Genomic DNA, 18,058 nt, shown 5'->3' with positions numbered 1-18,058 from the left:
TTCAGAAAGCTGGACGGGGGGGGGGGGGGGGGAATAATAATTGATTTCTTTGAAACTTGGGGCTGGACGAGAGCTTGGCAGATAAAAGTCTCTGCAAAGATACATCCCAGAAAGGCGAACCAGGGGGTCCTAAATCAAATCAAGCCTGGACTATCTTTGGAGGCAAAAAAAATGTTAAAACTGAGGTGGTCATCCTTTTGGGCCACATCCCGAGAAGGCAGGATGCTCTGCAAAAAAAAGACCATAAGGCTGGGGAAGGTGGGAGGCAAGAGGAGAAGAGGAAGGCCAAATATTATGAGATGGACGGATTCCCTCAAGGAAGCCACAGGCTTTTGAGTTTGCAAGAATGGAGCAGGGTGGCTGAGGACAGGGGCCTTTTGGAAGAGGGCTCATTCCTAGGGGCCACCATGAGTTGGAAGCGACCTGACAGCACATAAGCAGAAGCAGCTTCAAAGAGTACGAGTTTTGGCCCAACATTGCTGTGAAAATATCTGAACAGGATAAATAATCCACAGAGGGGGAATTTATGTTTTATTGAATACTGTATATACATATTTATATATTTATGGAGAAACGGTGGGGAATTGAACTCCCAACCTACCTCAGTGTGGATGATTTTGGCCGTGGTGTCTAGTGACCCACCCTTAGACTGGAAGATTTTTTTTAAAGTTCCTTCACAGCTACCCTTATGCAGTCTCCTTTTGGAACCGTAAACAGAAGCACCAACTTTCCTCCGCACGGCTCAGATTAAAGGACTAACCAGCCTGGCAGCACAGTAAAATTCTTAGAATATGGGTTTCGAACTGGTGGGAAGAGGCACTTATTGCAACCTCAAGTTGGCAGTGAAGCCCATGGGATTCCTTGTGGCCACTTACTGCATTTCTTCATAACCCACCATGCTGTTCTGGGCAGGAGAGGAAACCCACCCTCTTGAATTCCTTGGAGTTTAAACAAGAATATAAATAAAAACCGAAGCAAGGTTGATCCATAGGGCTTCTCCATCATTAGCAACTGCATCTCCAATAGAGAAATGGCGTCTTCAGAACAATCTCTCTTTCTGGCTTCTGTCCCAATGCAAACACAGTTGTGCTGAAAGCCCAAGAACGCAGGGAGATGTATTTTTAGCGAGTATCCCAGGAGGCCACTCCTCAAGGTATGCCCAGCTCCGAAGGCCGAGCAGCGAGATGCCTCAGCTGGGCGCCTACCACATCTGAAGCAGAGCATCGCAGGACATAAAGGTGGCTATGCAAAAGGGTAGCATTTGATGCAGCGGTGGGTCGGAGGGGGTGGCAGAGCGATGCTCGGTAGGGACCGAAGTATGTCTGGTGATGGATTTGCTGGAAGGAAGGAGACGGCAACAGAACTGCAAAGTGCAGGCCTGGACATTATTTTATGCGGATGTTCCATCGGATTCTGTGCCAAAAGTAAGCTATGCCTCTCGGGCTGTGTTAGTCGCCTTAACTCTGCCCCATTAACCAAAAAGCAGATGCCAGACTCTCCAGAGAGATGAAATAGCTTTTTAGCCGGACTTTTCCTGGCAAAAATGACATCAAAAGTACGTTCAGAAATCAAGTCTTTATTAATTTTTTTTCCTGTTTAACTGGGATTTTTTTTCCTCCACTCAACAGTCATTTGAAAATGTCACAGGGGTACAGAGATAAACAGGCATATAAATATCAGTGTGGACAGGACCGGGGTGGTGGTGGAGGGAGGTGTTCCACTTTGCACGCACGCGCGCACACACCCCAAGCAGCGCAGGTTGGCTTGAGTTCAATCCTATCTGGGGCTGGCGGACTGAAGGCAGCATAGAGGCTCCCCTGATATCCTGGGGAGACCATCTGGGATGGGGGGGAGGCCAATGGGGTTCATTGTTGACCGAAACCCCAAACTATGTAGGGGGTAAAACAACCGGTTGGTGAGGAGACGGGGGCTGTAGTGTGTGTTGGAAGAGGTCCCTCTCGTAAGCAGCATGCAGAAAGAGAAATTTTAGTATTTCGAATTTAAAAGGTGAGAAAACAGGGGACAGAAGAATCGATGAACCAGCAAGAGCTTAAGAGCTGCACAGAAGCAGAGCGTTTTTGAGGATGCTTCTCAGGCGCTGGCTGCTCTTCGGACAGGAGGCCGATGGCAAACCGGAGGCGGCATCTCCCCCCCCCCCCCCCGGTGTGGCTTTGCCTCCTCCTGACCCAGTGAAGGGAACACCTAAGGCCACTAGGAGAGGTGGAAGTCCCTTGAGATGCACAGCGAGGAGGGAAAGAGAAGTGGCCGCAGGAGAACAGAGAGAAGCACAACTGCCCAGGAAACCTTTCAAAGAAGGGTCGGAGGCTGAGATGAGGTCTGGAGGAGAGGCACTTTTGCTTCTCCAGGATCCGGCTGGGGGATGCAAACGGCTGAGCTTGCTTCCGGCCCCCCGCTGAACAAAGCAATGTGGGGTTGGGTGGGCCAGAGGGGAGAAGGCGGCCCATCAAGCGCAGAGGCTGCACGCCAGATGGGGACTCGGCGTGGGCCTCGTCCAGCCGGTAGGCCAGACGTTCCCAACCCCCTGAACGAAGGATTTGCCGAAGCAGGGAGTGCTCGGAGATATCCTTCGAGTGTGGAGGGGTTTACACAGTGGGGCGAGAGAACCGTTTCTTTCCCTAGGAGAATATCCAACCCAGCAGATTTCCCTGCATGGAGGGGGGGAGGCATTTTCCTCGGAGCCAAAATGGATAAACTGGAAAATGGAGAATAGCACACGTAGATAAGAGGGAAGCCGCCCCCCCAAAACCACATATCAGACATGTGTTGTTTTTAAACTGTGTTTTAGACAAAGAACCCAAGCTTCGCACAGCGCCCTGCCAGCTCTAGCAAAGCATGGAAAGAAAATAAAGAGGCGGCGAAGGAAAACGAGGAACGATAAAATAGCCCTTCCTAAGCTGGTCGGAAAGCAGTGCAGCCACCTGAGTGTGTGTGGGGGGGTGTCCCGGCGTGGAAGGATGTTCTCCCAACCTGATGTCCAGAGCCCTTAAGACGATTCAAAAAGTCATAGCCCTAAGAGGATGCAGGAGCATCCAAATCAATGGGGCAAAGGAGTGAGTGGGGAGATCAAAAGCCCTGGGAGGGGGTTCTGGGGGGGGGGAAGCCATGGCCCCACGGTCAGGCAGGGTGGATATGCAGCACTTTCCAGGCAAAGGTAACTAGCACAGCAGCACAGCTGGGGCTCCCTCCAAGCACTAGGCAGTACTGCCAGGTAAAACCAGGTGGCAAGGAGGCCACAGAACAGTCGCATGCGGTGGGGGAAGGGGAGGGTCATCGCATGCTGCTGAGCCCCATCCATTTTTATTGAAGTCAGAGGGCATCTGATGAGATGCCCAGGGTAGCCGCTGAACCGGTCTGATATTTTCTTGAGCACCAGCCATTCTTGCATGGGAAATTCCAGTTAAAGTCCGGAGCACTGTCAAGCTTTCAGCCTTTTTTTTTTAAGCTAAGATGCAGCTCATAACCAAGTGCTTAGGGCTGAGCAACAGAGAGTTTTCCTACAGTAAGTCTTGGTACAAAGTTCCTTTTAATTTTTTTCCCTTGGATGGCAACATCTAGAATCTAGCAATCCGGATACCAGCTGGAGGATGTTAGGATTTGTCATCTAGAAAAGCTTGGTCTTTTGCTTCCTCAAAGAATCACCCTTATCCACATATTATTTTTTTCCCATTTCTCTGGGGAGATGCTGCCTCTCAAACAGGGTGCGCCAGGGTTATAGCACAGCTCAACGGTACAATCTGGAAATGGCTCAATTTAAAAAGAGCAAGCAGGGAGCAAAAGAGGGAGATATGAGTTTTTGTTTGTTTTTTCAGACGGATCCAGGGGGAAATTTAGATTGTGTGAGAATCCAAGCCCAGAATTGCTAGGAAAACCTCCACAACAGAGCTGGGTATGAGTGGAGGAACAGCAGCTTCAGTCTGAGGCCACAGGGTGGCGGAGAACGGAAGCCCCTAAAAGGTCAAGCGGGGGGGGGGGGGGTAGCACAGCTTAGAACATTTACTTCTGGGGTGGATGGACTATATCTCCCAAAATTCCTGAGCCGGCATTCCGGGAATGGTAGTCCAAAAAAGGAATGCTCTCAAGCTTGGGTGGGTGGGTGGGAACAGTCATAGCCAAATGAAGCGGGGTCTGGATTCGATCTGCCAACAGGGTATAAGAGCTGAAGAGGAACACGGAGAAATGAAAAGTCACTGTTTAGCCAACAGAATCCCCCCCCCCCAGACTGGTCGTTTGCAGCTGATCATGGTGGGGGAGTCAAGGTTTGTGTGGGATAAGGAGATGGCTTGCCTTCCCATGTCCTCAAGCAAAGAGAATATGATTCTCCAGATGTGGCTGGATGCTTCTCCTCCATCAGTCTCAGCCCCATGGCCAGAAATGAGGGAAGTTTTAACCAAATTTGGGAGGCCATTAAGTTCTCTACCACTTTAAAAGGAGACACGGGCCGCTATTTCATGACTGCCGCCTGGAGGGTTTTGTTTAGACTATCAAGCCGATTTGAAAGCCATTTCACTACCCCGGTTGCCCCCAAAGGATCCTGGCCACTTATTTCTGCAATGCCACTAAAGGCTTCTATGTTGCCCGGAGGGAGACAAGAGTTCCCTCCACCGCCCTACAATTTCCAGATTTCTTTTGGCTGCAGTGGAAACCGGTTTGAAATCAGTTTTTTAAAAAGGGTCCCCCAAGTGACCAAGGAATTATCTCTTGCAGGATTATTTCTCAGCTCTGACGCAAAAAAAATGCATGAATTGTATTTTGCAATGATCTGCCTTCCTTTGGGGTAGAATGTTTCGGATGGGACCAAGACTCAGCTTTAGGATGATAACCAGAAACCTGATGATGAGCTGCATCGGCTGATCCAAGATGGGAATACAGTAGTTACTTTTCTAGGACTCAGACCCCAGAATGTCCCATCCAGAATAACTGGAGTATTCTTAAGAGTTCGAATCTGAAAAAAATCAACTTATTCCCCACCTCTGTGTCTGACCAAGGCAGATGATCCCCAGCTTCTGCTTCTAACCAAGAATTTTTTTTTTAAGGGAACCTATAGCTTTTGATACGTACATTTTCTTCATCTTTCCCCCCCCTCCATACATGAGTGTGGGGTTTTTGTTTGTTTTTCTTAAACCTCTTGCAGTAACTTAACTGGGCTGGGGAGAGGCAGAGAATAAACCATTTCCAAACTGGCAAACACAACCAAATAATTTTCTTAAAATTAAAAAAAATAATAACACACACACACACACACACGCACAACAAAACCAACCCTCAGCACAACAGGATTCCCGTTAAAACGCACCCACACCACGCAGCGAGAGCTGAGAAAGGGAGACGGAGGGGCAAGGGACCCCTCTTTGCCCCACCCCTCACCTCCCGTCCTCCCGCCGAGCGGCCCTCTCTCGCAGCGTGTCACATGGCTGCACCCAGTTGTTGTCATGCAGTCCCACCCGGCAGCCCGGCGTGTCCTTGTCCGTCCGCCGGCAGCACATCCAGTAAGAGCGTCCATAAGGCAGGTCGTGATGGTAGGGTTTCGGGTGCCAGCGGCAGAGGGAGACGTCCCCTTTCTCGTAATGTTTCTTGCACTGCTTGCAAGGGTCGTCCCGGTACAGAGGGTCCCGATTCCACTTGGAGTCCGTGGCCTGCACGCCAAACGTCTCGATGATGCACTTGAAGTAGTGGCAGGAGCACTTTAAGGCGGCCAGCGACTGCGTGGGCAGGTAGCTGAAGATCTTCACCATGATATGGTCCGGGAGCAGCAGCATGTACTGACGGGGCTCCAGCAGGCGCTGGATCTTGAAGCGGATCTCCAGGAAGTCGTGCGAGACGTGGCGGTAGAGGCGGCACAGGGAGGTGTCGGAGGCCGCCGACTCCAGCCCCGACCCGTCAGCCCTCTCCAGGCCGCCCTCGTCCAGGAAGGATCCCTCCGCCTCTCGGCTGTCTTCCTGATGCGCGGGCTGCGCGTGGAGGAAAAAGAGCTGACCCGGAGGAGGGTCCTCGCACGACGAACACAGACCCTCCTGGGTCGGCGAGCCGACCGTCAGGCACACCGTCTCCTCCTTCATGTTCTTGGTGCTGTCCTTGCCGAAAAAGACACACTGGTCCACCACCCCCGTGACCACCACATCCACGTGGAAGCCGGAGACGCAGTCCCGGGCCGTGGCAGCCGCCAGGCCGCCCACCTTTTCCCCGCCGGCCCGGCCGTTTTCTGGGATCGGCTCCAGTTTGCCCGAAGGCCCCTGGCTCTCCCCGCAGGTCATTTCCACGTCCGGGGGCTCGCCGCCCGACCCGTCGGCCCCTTTCGGAGAGGCACTTGCCAAGAGGAAGTCCACGTTGTTGGGAAGCGTGTCTCGGGAGGGGCTGATGAGCTGATAGAGGTCGCAGGTGATCTTGTCTTTGGCACGGGCCGGATTCCCGGTTGGCGACCCTCCGCAGCTCATGAACATGCAGTTGGGGCGGGTGCCGGAGCCGCCCTCGGTGGGCGAGCGGGGGTCTCGGCTGCTGGAGATGCGGAAGGCGATGCGGACCTCGCCGGGGCTCTGCTGGGAGTTGGCCACACATTCGGGGGGCTCCCGGCAGAGGCCGTTCTGGCGCAGGACGTTCTGCTCCCGCGACTCGAAGTGGGCCACCGCCTCGGCCACCCGGCTGCAGTCCGAGCCGGCCCCCGAGGGGGGCGCTTTCTTTTCCCGACACTCCTCTTGCTCGGTAGACACGAAGACCATGGGGGAGGGAGGGGCGGCGGGCAGGCTCGGCCGGGCGTAACTCTGCAGCGCCAGGGCCGTCCGCTGTTCCACCAAGGCCACCATCTCGGCGACCGAGAGGAGATCGGTGGCATCTCCGCCGGCAGGGTCGGTGTGAGATTCCGGGCAAAGGCACACATCTTCGGCTTCTTTGCTGCCCCCGCTGGCGTCCTTGGACTTGACCGGGCAAGCTCTGTTCTTGCTCGGGTCGTGAGACCTCCGCCGGCGTTTGGCTTTGGAGCTGTCGCTCCCCCAGTTCCCTTTGACTTTCATGGCGCTGGCCCGGTTCCCGCTGCTGCACTGGTGGGCCACGAAGAAGGCAATCTTCTCCTTGGTGTTCCCTGGCTTGATCACGTACCACGTATCCAGGAGCACCCGGCCCTCTTCCAGCTGGCTGGGGGTTGGGGAGACCGATGGGGGTGGCGGCGGTGGTGGGGGAGGCGGCGGCAAAGGGGGTGGCGGGGCGGGAGGCGTGTTCTCTGACCAGGCCTCAACCCCGCCCTCCTCGTCTTCCTTGGCTTTGCAGGCAAAGTCCCCGAACGTCTTTCTCACCTGGCCTCCGGCGCACTGCTTGTTCTGGGAGTACGTGCCAAAGGGACGGGGGCACCATAGCTGAATGTGGGAGAAGGTGTTTTGATCCATCACACTTGCATGGCAGAAAGGCAGGGGGGAAGGCACCCCTTCTCCCCTAGCTCATGATGTGAGTGGAGCGCCAGGATCCTCCCGGGGCCTCGGAGAGATCTGCAGGCAGAACAGGAGAGAGAAATAGACATGGAATCAGAATCGGACAGCACATTCTAACAGACAAGAGCTGGGCTGGGCTGGAGGTCGGCGTCATTTCCAGAAAGCACAGGGAATTCCTACCAGGAACCCAGTTTTAGTTCTTGAAGATTTACATTCAGACTAGTCACACACACTGCATAACTCCTCCGTGACCTTAGGAAACAAGATTTTAAGGGATCTTTGGCCACGTTGCTAAATTACTGCCCCTTAGGAAGACCACAGGGAAAAAAAATTGAGCAAAACACACTGGGCATCTGAAATGTGAATAAAACCCTTTAAAAAAAATTACTGAGACTGATGGCTCTTCCAGATAGGGAAAGAATCCCTCACACGTTTCTCCCCGTTTGCCTCTGTTCATCAAAAAGGAGTACAAAACTCATCAGGGGCATCTTCCTTCCTGTACTTTAAAAAGCAATCTGTTTTAAAATTATTTCCTTGGCAGCTTTCTCGCTATGAAAGTTTCTACCCTGCCATTCTGAGACTCCTAAAGTCTTCCTCAAGGCAAATGGGAAGTCCTCGGGGGTCTCGGGACCTGAAATGGAGGGGAAGCAAGCATTGAATGAATTTAAATGAAATATTATCGGTGCCAGCTTCTGCCAGTGTAAACGTATTGGCTTCTACACTTTTTACACATGCTGCTGGCTGCTCTACGCGCAAACAGATCTGGGATGGGAACCGGTGTAAAAGCTGGGAGAAACTGGTGGCCCCGGCGTGCAAGCTCAGGAACCGTGCCACGACACTGTGAACGGTAGCGTCTGAGAGACAGAGCGACAGGCGGCGAAGTTGCCTTTAAAGGCCAGCCTGAGGTTTGTATTCCACACACACACACCCCGGCTCTTGGCAAACTTAGGGGAGAATTCTGACCACCTGGAAGAGTCATTGTTAGGATTACTGAGATAATGTACCTACAATACTTGGAAGAGCTGAAGTGATTTCTATAAGATACCATTATTCTCATTGCTGATTTTATATATATATCCTCATCAACTCACAAGATATTTTCTCCCAAAGGAAATAGAAAAAAAGAAACCTTGTGCTCCATACACAGAACTGAAGTTCTGGACTAAGTAATACTTTTATTTTTCTTTCATTTTGTTCCTTGCCTTTTATGAAGCAAGTAACCCAGTCGTGGTATGACTCGACACAGTGATTTAGCCACCCCCCTCATTTATGCGAAGATCGGTTTCTTTAAAAAGGTGGTCGGTGCCCCGACATATCTGAGGCACGAAAACCATCTTCTAGCCGTGGGGATGAACAAAGAGGAAGATGGAACTCAATTTGTTCTTTCATTTTGTTCCAAAATGTTCGCTTCTAAGAGAAAAAAAAAACCAGACAGCGCGCCGGCCACACTCGACATGCGAAACAGAGCAGCCTCCTGGCGCTAGAATAATCATAGCCATGAAACAGGATGAAAAGTATCTGAACTCCCAGAGATACCCTAGTAAAACCAGTTATCTCTGCCTCTCCCACACACTCCAAGACAAGGAAATGATTTATACAGAGCAATGTACAAAGGTTTCTTGCAGACTGTACACGCTCCATCTTTTTTCCATCTCAGTTTTTTTTTTAAAAAGTTCTTCACTTCTGTCCACCACTGAGCAAAAGTCTAACATGAATTAGAAAGCGCCCCGAGTTCAAGAGACGGGGTGGTCACTGGCCTGGTCACTGATGGATGCCCCCCCCGGCCAAATCCACAGCAGACTTTTAAAACAATCACCATGGGTGGGAATGTTTCTGGAGGAGGTATGTTGGCTGCTACTCCGTGTTCCAGCCTGACCTTTTCCTGGCGAGCGCTGGTTGCTAAACATCTCAAACGAGGATATATGCAATAACGGAGCTATAAAGAAGGCAATGCTACGCCTTTCTGTTGTGACGTGCCACCAACCCCACGAATGTCTGATCTCTAAAATGCCCCTTATTAACAGCCCGGTTCTCGTAAACTGAAGGCCATGGCTTCCTTTACTGAGCCAATCCATCTCACATTGGGGTCTTCCTCTTCTCCCGCTAGCTTCAACTCATCACACTATGCCTCTACTTCTTTATTATTTTTCACCAGTTCAATTTACATTCTGCCTCTTGGACTTCCGGATTTTGTCCTTACTTTACAAGGGAGGTCAAGCTGAGAGATAACGGCCGGCCCAAGAGGCTCACCCACCAAGTTTCGCGTCCTTGTGAACTTAAATGAAATGAAACTTCTGGATAGCTCAGTAGTTTAGGCACCTAGGGTTCGGTTCCCCCACCGGGCCTCCTTAACAGGGGCTGTGCTCGATGATCTATAGGGCCCGTTCCGGCTCTGCAGTTCTCAGATTATCATTATTGTATTATGATCTCCGTATCACAACACAACGTCCAGCTTAGACACAAAAGGAAAAGATCAGGAGAGAGGGACAATCACATGCATGGGGAAACCGGCCTGTCATTTTTCAGCCTAGCTTTTTCATTAAGAGGATGATGTCTGGGGGGGGGAGTGCTCTCCCTGCGACACACAAGAGGGGATCCTTCTGTCACGTGATAAACCACCCACAGACCAAAAACAGGGGACCCAAGTCAACCACCTGGGAATGAAAAGAGAACCAGATGCCATGCCACTCCTAACAGATGTTTGGCTGCTCGGGGGAAAAAAGCTTTACTCCCCTGTTTATCAGCAAACAAACTGGGTCAAGCAAAAATCCAACTATTTATACTTCTGATAGAGCCCTCGGTGCTGCCGGGCAGATCCGACCCTTGCCAAATTCCTTCCAAATCCAGGTTGGTGTTGAAATTTGAAGTAAATGGACATTGCAGTGCTGTAGATGGAAATTGCAAATCCAGATTCTTTCTCTTAAGAGATGGAGGGGTGGATGGGCTCCTTAGCTCAATCTCCCCACTGAAAAACCAATGTCTCAAGCCCACCTGTAATATCCTTTTGCCAAGAAGGCAACCTGATTCTGATAAATACACCTTTTACAAATGCAACAAAAAAGGTTTGACACAAGAACTGCTGGACAGCTCAGCAGAGCCAGAGGTTGGAGGTTCAAATCCCCCCACGGGGATAAGGGCTGGACTTGATGACCCCACAGGGTCCCTTCCAGTTCTGTCGTTCAAAGATTTATCATTCGTAACTATTTATTTATTTTATTCCTTCGAAACATTTTTACCCCGCCTTTCTCCTGAAAAAAGGACCCAAGGGGGCTTAGCCTCCTTGAATCACAACATTTAAAGCTGAAAACCGAGAGTATACAACAGTGGTTTACACCATAAAAGACCGTATTTAAAGTTGTTGTTATTGTTATTAGTCAGGCAGATGATGACCAGGGGGGAGTCAGCAAGCATGACCAATATTCTAACGCACATACACACCCACACCGTACACACCCCCTTTCTGGTCACTTCACAAGGAAGGTCCCCACCATGAGGTTGACACTGACCAGGGAAATGTGAATGCCCTCGGCCTGCCCTCCATGGTTCCCCCCCCCGTCCTTTTAATCAATAAATCAGAAATAAAAGAGGAAATCGTTACACAGGGAAGGGCCAACGCTCTTGATCTCCCGGCTCCCCAAAAGCAATTGGGAATGTTCTTCCAGAGGAAATGGGTGTGTAAAGGCACAGCAAACCTCACCCTGGGGAGTCTGGGTGTAACGGCACCCCACACTTTTGCAAGCATCCCAGACCCCATCCGAAGCACCAGCCGGTCCGCCCAGCGGCAGGGCAGCCCCCAAAGCAAACCCTTTTGACCCAGTCCTTCTTGGCGGAGGGAACCCACTGCCCTCTGCACCCCACATTCCCAGGTTTCTTACCTGTTACTCCAAAGGCCATGGGGGTGTGTGGGTGGGTGGATTGAGGGAGGGGGATGCAGAAGGGGAGATCCGATTTAGGGGAGGCCTCCGCGGAAATCTACATCCTAGTTCTTGCAGATTGCAAAATAATTCTTTTTTTAAAAAAATTGGAGATAAAATCAATCTACAGGTTGCAAGCCAAAAAAGAAAGTGACCCTTTGCAAACACAAGAGGGAGGGATCAGATCAAAGTGGGGGGTGGGGGTGGGAATGGATTTTCCTGGCAGCCCAAACCCCCCCACTCTATGTGTGTGTGTGTGTGTGTCTGGGGGGGCATGCGCAAAGCGACCTGATCTCTTAAAGGGCCAGTGCCACCATTCCGCCGGCCTCTTGGTGGCCCCCCTCTTGCAGTCAATAGGGCTCTTTAATCCACGCACACGCACACACACAAACACACACACATACACACCACGGCACTGCTCAGCCATTTGTTGACAGACATATGCAAGGAGCCCGGCAGCCAATCGGGAGGCCGAGTTTGGGGCATGCCCATATATGGATGGCAGCAGAAACTCAGCCTACAGAGCCACTTAAAAAAATAATAATAATAATAATCTCCATTCCTCGTTAGGGATCGTGGAACAATTCAGGCTCCACAGGCAAGAAGAGGCAAGAGATCTTGGCTGGGGGGAATTGCATGCACCCCGCCACCTCTTTGTGGCTGCATTTGTTCAGCCTCGCCTGCCCCAGAAGGCGAGTGGCTCAAGACATCGCCTATGAACAATGCAAGCACATGACTGTACAGCCCTATTATTAGGATGTAGGTCCTAGAGCAAATCAAGCCGGAACTGTCTCTGGAGACAACCAAAAAAAAAATGTTAAAAGGGAGGCTGTCCTACTTTGGGCAGGTCACGAGAAGGCAGGATCGTCTGGAAAAGACCCTAAGGCTGGGGAAAGTGGGAGGCAGCAGGAAAAGAGGAAGATCCCAATACGAGGTGGACTGACTGCCTAAAGGAAGCCATCAGTTTGAGTCTATAAGAGCTGAGCAGGATAGTTGAGGACAGGGCATTTTGGAGAGGGCTCACCCATGGGGGTCACCAGGAGTCGGAGACGACTTCTACAATGTTGGTTAGAAACCGTGTATGCAAATATCCCATGTTCTATCTTTCAGAGGTTTTCCAGGTAGGAGTTGGAGAGACAGAAACAATCCTTAAGACCAGCGACCTGACCAGACAGACATGCAGGGGAAAAAAGAGCTTCCCACTCAGGGGGCAAAGTTAAAATCTGAACGCACCGAGGAATCAGCCTCAAGCAGCACAAACAGGCAGGCGAGTCTTTACTGCCTCCTTCAACTCCCACCTGCTTTTCAGCAGGGCTGGAAAGGAACAGGTCCAAGTTCACAGCGGTGTTAAAAAAAATGAGAATAATAAATTTCCTCACACACACACCCTCATCTGCAGGTATCTATCTATCCAAAGGAGTTTGCGAAGAACGAGAAAAGTATTTAAAAGGGCAACTTTGCAATGGGCCAACGGGTGGATCATACAAGCTTGGAGTTCCACGCCGGGTGAGGGTTTCTGCGTACACCCCAAGCTTGCATAGCCGTGCATCAAAAGGAAGACACAGTGAGGGCCACGAACTATTTGCAACCTGTACAGGACATATTGTGGGAAGTACCTCTTGCTCAAAATAAGTTAGGGGAAAAAAAGCCAGAGGCTCAGCTATAAGAAAGAATCTATGCTGATGATCGCTCTCAGCAGCTCAACATCTGTCTTATGCTCAAAATCAAAGGGCTTTAAGTTTCAAACCTCTGGTTTCAGACCCGCATTGGGAACGTTTTCCATGAGAATCCATCTTTCTAACCGAGTTCCTTGGCTTTACCCAGTGAGCCACTTGTTCAGAACCACTCGATAAGAGCGTGTACTAGGTAGGCACGCCAAAGAGTTTTTGCTCCAGGGATCGGGGCCTTGAGGCGTTGTTGAGGATGAATGACTGCGATGATAGCAATGCTGTAGTCAATGCGTTAGATCAGAAAATCACAATCAACGCTCCTAAAATGCACTGCTTTCTAATGTTAACTATTCATGTAGGCTGTGTGTACCTTAACCTTGACTGTGTTCAAACTGGTGGACATATCTTCCCAAAAATTATGTGCCTCTTCTGCTCCCCCCCCAATTGCCCTCCTTCTCCCCCTCACTGGTCCCCACATGCACAGCAGTGGCTAAAGGTGCTCCTGCTATGATTTGCAATATAATAAAAAGCACCCCGCATGGTAAACAGTGGGTTAGTAACTAAAGCATCTCATTTTGATCGGCATTTCTGTGTCTACACAAATGTTCTACATGAGTCAGCTCTACTGACCAGTTTCAATGGCCTTATAGACTTCATTTCCTTGTTGTGACTCACGCCTTCTACAACCCTGTGGCACTGAGTTCCAAAGGTTAATCATTTAGCAGGGAGATACATACAGGTAAGGTTCAGAGCAGTTCAGCAACGGCAAAAAGACTTGCAAAAGGTAGAAACGCTTCAAAAATAGCACTGCAGTAACCCTGCAACAGTTCCGTAAAAAAACGTGGCCCTCATTGCTATATTCCACAGTAGAGATAGAGAGGCCTAATGTGTCCACAGACAAGGTGAGATTCGAACTCAGGGCTTTGAATTCATCTTAGACACTTAGGTAAAAATCTTTGGTTTAGGCTTCCTCCTGGGTAATGAACAGCACAGAGTTGAGGCTGTAACCTTGATCAGGAACAATGGCACCCACTATGCCACTGATGAAAGATTCATGGAAAATATGGACTGCATGAGACCCGGAAAAGCCTCAAGCATGCTAAAGGCGATGCACCACTCGCCTGGAAGCTGGGAGGTGCACCACTGCTGGCTACTCGCCAAGCCCGATGCGTGGAACTCCATCGCACCATCCGGCCTTCCAGCCGTAACCATGTAATTAACCTGTTTAACTCACCAACGCAGAACATGGAGAAGGAAACAGCAGAGAAAGCTGGAAGGCTGTAAGTCTGCTTTGGATTGCATCAGGGAAGGGAAAATTTAATACGGGCTCGAGAACTGAACGCTCCCGGGCACTGTCGGACAAGCTGAGTCACGGAGCACACCTTAATTATTTTCAAGACACTGTTGTTGTTGTTTTTAACTGCGGGAACCACTTTCTGCCTTTCTCAGTGGGCCAGGAGAGTGTTTGTTCCCTGTCAGATGACTCTGAATGAACATAGGACAATCAACAAAAACGGCAATACCTAAACTGTGCAAACAGATGGGGGTGTCTAGTGATTAATGCAACACTCAGGGAAGGAATTCCCCATAAATTATTCTGCAGCCCGAGAGAAGACAATCTAAACAACATAGGTAGGATTTTCCTTTTTGCAGAGAGGCGAGAGAAAAGAGGGTATTACTACATTTAATTGTTTATCATTGTATTTTAATAATATGCGCCTGGTCAACAACTAGCCATTTTGATCCAAGTTTGTAAATTCATGTTGTTGTTTTTTTAAATTCACACCCAGATCTCTCCCCGGGTGAACTATTTTAGCAGCTGTACTTTTCCCGCAAGGGTTTTGCAAGCTCTATTATTATTATTATTATTATTATTATTATTATTATTATTATTATTATTATTATTATTATTATTATTATTATTATTATTATTATTATTATTATTATTATTATTATTTCTTTAAGGGAGACACCGTCTCTCCTCTTCCAAAGGGTAGACTGGAAAGATTACACTCACAGCTGCTCTTCCTCCCTGGTTTGTATCAGAATTGGCAACCAAGGTTCCTATTTAAGGTGTTATGACAGTGAATTCCCTAAAACTTGTTTAGGGAATTCACTGGACGTCCTTCACAATGTCCTTTGCCTTGGCAGGAAAGCCCGGATTGTGGAAAGGCAAAACTTCCAGCATGTGCACCTTCCACGAAAGACTTTGAATTACTGCAAGAAGGGCATTTATATGTGTTTCCTCTTCTACATCCTAAATGTAAGGGTGGGTGATACCTTTTATTGGACCACTATACAATCATACAGATTGCAATATTTTTTTGGGGGGGACCACTTCCTCAAACTTGGCACAAACCCTCCATGGAGCTCTAGATGCATTCACCCTCCTGCCACGGGCTATCCAAATACCTTTGCAAAAAAAATTGCATTACAGGGAAAGTTATCCCTAAATGCATCATAGGTCCTCTCTTAAAGAGTCCATCCAGCATCCACTAACTAAGCCACATCATGGCTAGGATGACAAGGTTTTCCTTCCTCAAATAAGGCTGCCACATTTTTTCTTTTCACGGAGAATGTTCCTCTTCCCCCCCGCCAAAAGCTGCCAAACCAGAGAAACAACTGTGGCCCTTCCGGGTTAATAATTGAAAGAATGACTCCAATCAACCATAAATTGAGCGACAGAACTCATCTGGCATCTGTGAACCTTGGAATAAGGTGGAAAATTCTGGACTTATTCCCCCGTGTCTGGCACAGAGAAAACAAGCAAAGGAAGATCCTCCCTGAGCATTATCTTATTCCCCTGATAATAAATGCCTTTACTCCAATCTGTGTCTCGGGTTGCTTTTAAAAAGCAGAGGCGCAGGGCTCAAGAAAGAAGGTGGCAACCCCCAAACCCACCCACCCACGCTCCCTGCCTCTCAAACTTGCATTTATTCCAAGCTGGGTTGATATTTTTTCTTCCTCCACCCTCCCCGAACAGCTCCCGCCCCTCCCAGTCCCTTACCTGCCGCGCACCTGGACCGGTGCACAACGCCAGGTCCCACCTCTGCACTTTGCAAGGCAACTGACTTCCTGGATCGGCATCGCGCATGCGCCCACCCTTCCTGCCCACCGACCCCCCCCCCTCTCTCCAGCGGAGTACAATCCCGGGCCGCCCTCCCAACACGCTCCGTTCCTCGGCCCCCTCCCCGCTCGCTCCGCCGCAAAGGCGCTTGGGAGTTGTAGTTCTGTCCTATTCAGAGCTTTGTGCCCATCCCGGGGGCGGGGGAGGATGCTGGTTATTGCTCAGACAGGTCCAAGCTGGCCTTCCAGCTGTTCTGCAGGGCTTTCCTCGAGCTGAATTTTCGAGGGTTTTTCCCCCCCAATGCAAGTCAGAGCCTCTGAGCATGTACAGAGCGCCTTGCTACCCTCCACAGAAAATACCGTTATTCTTGCTTGCCCTGCTAGCATCTGTGTTTAGGAAAAAAAAGAAGTCTAAAGACAAAACCGAGTGCTGTGGAACCCTGAAGACTCACATGTTTTATTGGGCATCATGTCTCATAGAGTGTGCAGTTTTCCTGAGGCATTTCAAGCAATAAACTGCAATATTATTTTTGTTGGTTTTGCCCTTAAGACTTCTTCTTCTTTTTTTAAACACACTAAAGCAGTGGTCCCCAACCTTGGGCCTCCAGATGTTCTTGGACTACAACTCCCAGAAGCCTTCACCACCACCTCTGCTGGCCAGGATTTTTGGGAACTGAAGTCCAAGAACATCTGGAGGCCCAAGGTTGGGGACCACTGCACTAAAGGGTCCGTGAAGAAAAGTTGTTAGTGGCAGTCCCCTGGGAGCTGAATTTGTAGCTATTTAAAGTGATGAGAAGGTCCTTCACTGGTTTTACTGGAATCGGCGTAAAGGGCCGCCACCCCACTGGAAATGTCTGAGAGTAAAGTGCTCTTAGGCATGTACAGAGTGCAGACTTCTCTTCCGAAGAGAGGCAGCTGAAGGACGGGGTGCCTGCCAAGGGCCCAGCAATCGGTTAACCCCTCACCCCGAAAACCAGCCTAAATAGAAAAGGTCTTGCTGCGGTCCCACCCACAAAAATCTTCAAAAAAAGGAAGGACTGTAACAGTTAAGCCTAACTCATCTTAAATCAGACAATCCTGAATATTCAGCTTTGTTAGGATAGAGCCCCATCAGCAACAAGGAACGACCCTTAGCCCTTAAGGGATGGAGAGCCACAGGGCGAAAGTATCTTTTGAAAAATTAAATTGAAATAAAAATGCCCGTTTTCATTTCCAGATAAGAGGGATGGTGTCATCCTCAGCCACGGCTAGGCCACCCTTACCTTGTACACATCATCATTAAAAAAAACACACACCCACATCTAGGGACAGGTTGGAGCACTCTGACCTCGGGTAATTGACATTTTTTTAGAGCGCTCCCAAGCATTTCTGCCACAGAGCAAGATAAACACCCCCATGTCACCAGCCTCTAAATAATTCCATCCTAAATCGGACTTACCTGGATTCCAGTAAGTTTTCCAAGAAATCCTGACTTGCCAGCAAAGAGGAAGAGGTCAACTGGAGGTCTCTCCCACCCTTGGCCTTTTTATATGGACAGCCTTCTGGATTGTGAAATACACGAAATCAGATATTTCTAAGCCCCACCCCTCGCTCAGGATGATGTGATCAGAAGAGAAAAAGTCTGCCTGCCCAAGATTAGATGACGTGATGATTACCTTTACTGCAACTCCAGCTCGGGATGATGGGATTAGAAGGGAAATTCCCTTCCAGAGCTTGGAAAGTTACTTTTTAACCATGGGTGTTAACAGTGTACTTAAAACATAATGCATTGCCATTAGTGTATGAATAACTTCTTGCATTTATAACATTCCTCGACATTCCTGGTTGTTATTGCTTTGCTTTTGATGGCTTTAAAAGACACACCTCAGGGTTGATAAGAGAATGACATGAAAGCAGGACCATTTCTGGTGCAATGCATCTAAAAATAGCACTTTTCAAAAGAGGTATAAAAGGTACTGTAATTGGAAATCAT

At 49.5% G+C, this 18,058-nt stretch overlaps 1 protein-coding gene across 3 annotated transcripts; it reads right to left on the bottom strand.

Moving 5' to 3' along the window:
• Positions 1 to 1,556: 1,556 nt before the first annotated feature.
• Positions 1,557 to 16,130, bottom strand: FBXO46 (F-box protein 46). Of its 3 annotated transcripts, none has more exons than XM_072979523.2 (2): positions 16,028 to 16,130; positions 1,557 to 7,493 (listed from the first exon to the last, which is right to left on the bottom strand). In XM_072979523.2, exon 2 carries the CDS (start codon positions 7,392 to 7,394, stop codon positions 5,382 to 5,384), a length of 2,013 nt encoding a protein of 670 aa, XP_072835624.2. In that variant the 5' UTR covers positions 7,395 to 7,493; positions 16,028 to 16,130; the 3' UTR covers positions 1,557 to 5,381. The 3 variants fall into 3 exon arrangements, with proteins under 3 accessions (XP_072835624.2, XP_072835626.2, XP_072835625.2); XM_072979525.2 differs by having other exon boundaries at positions 16,039 to 16,111; XM_072979524.2 differs by lacking the exon at positions 16,028 to 16,130 and adding an exon at positions 11,312 to 14,859.
• Positions 16,131 to 18,058: the final 1,928 nt, after the last annotated feature.

The sequence above is a fragment of the Pogona vitticeps genome, chromosome 9 (assembly GCF_051106095.1).
Source record: "Pogona vitticeps strain Pit_001003342236 chromosome 9, PviZW2.1, whole genome shotgun sequence".
NCBI lineage: Eukaryota > Metazoa > Chordata > Lepidosauria > Squamata > Agamidae > Pogona > Pogona vitticeps.
The sequence above is the reverse complement of the archived record's forward strand: the minus strand, read 5'-3'. Positions and strand labels throughout refer to the sequence as shown.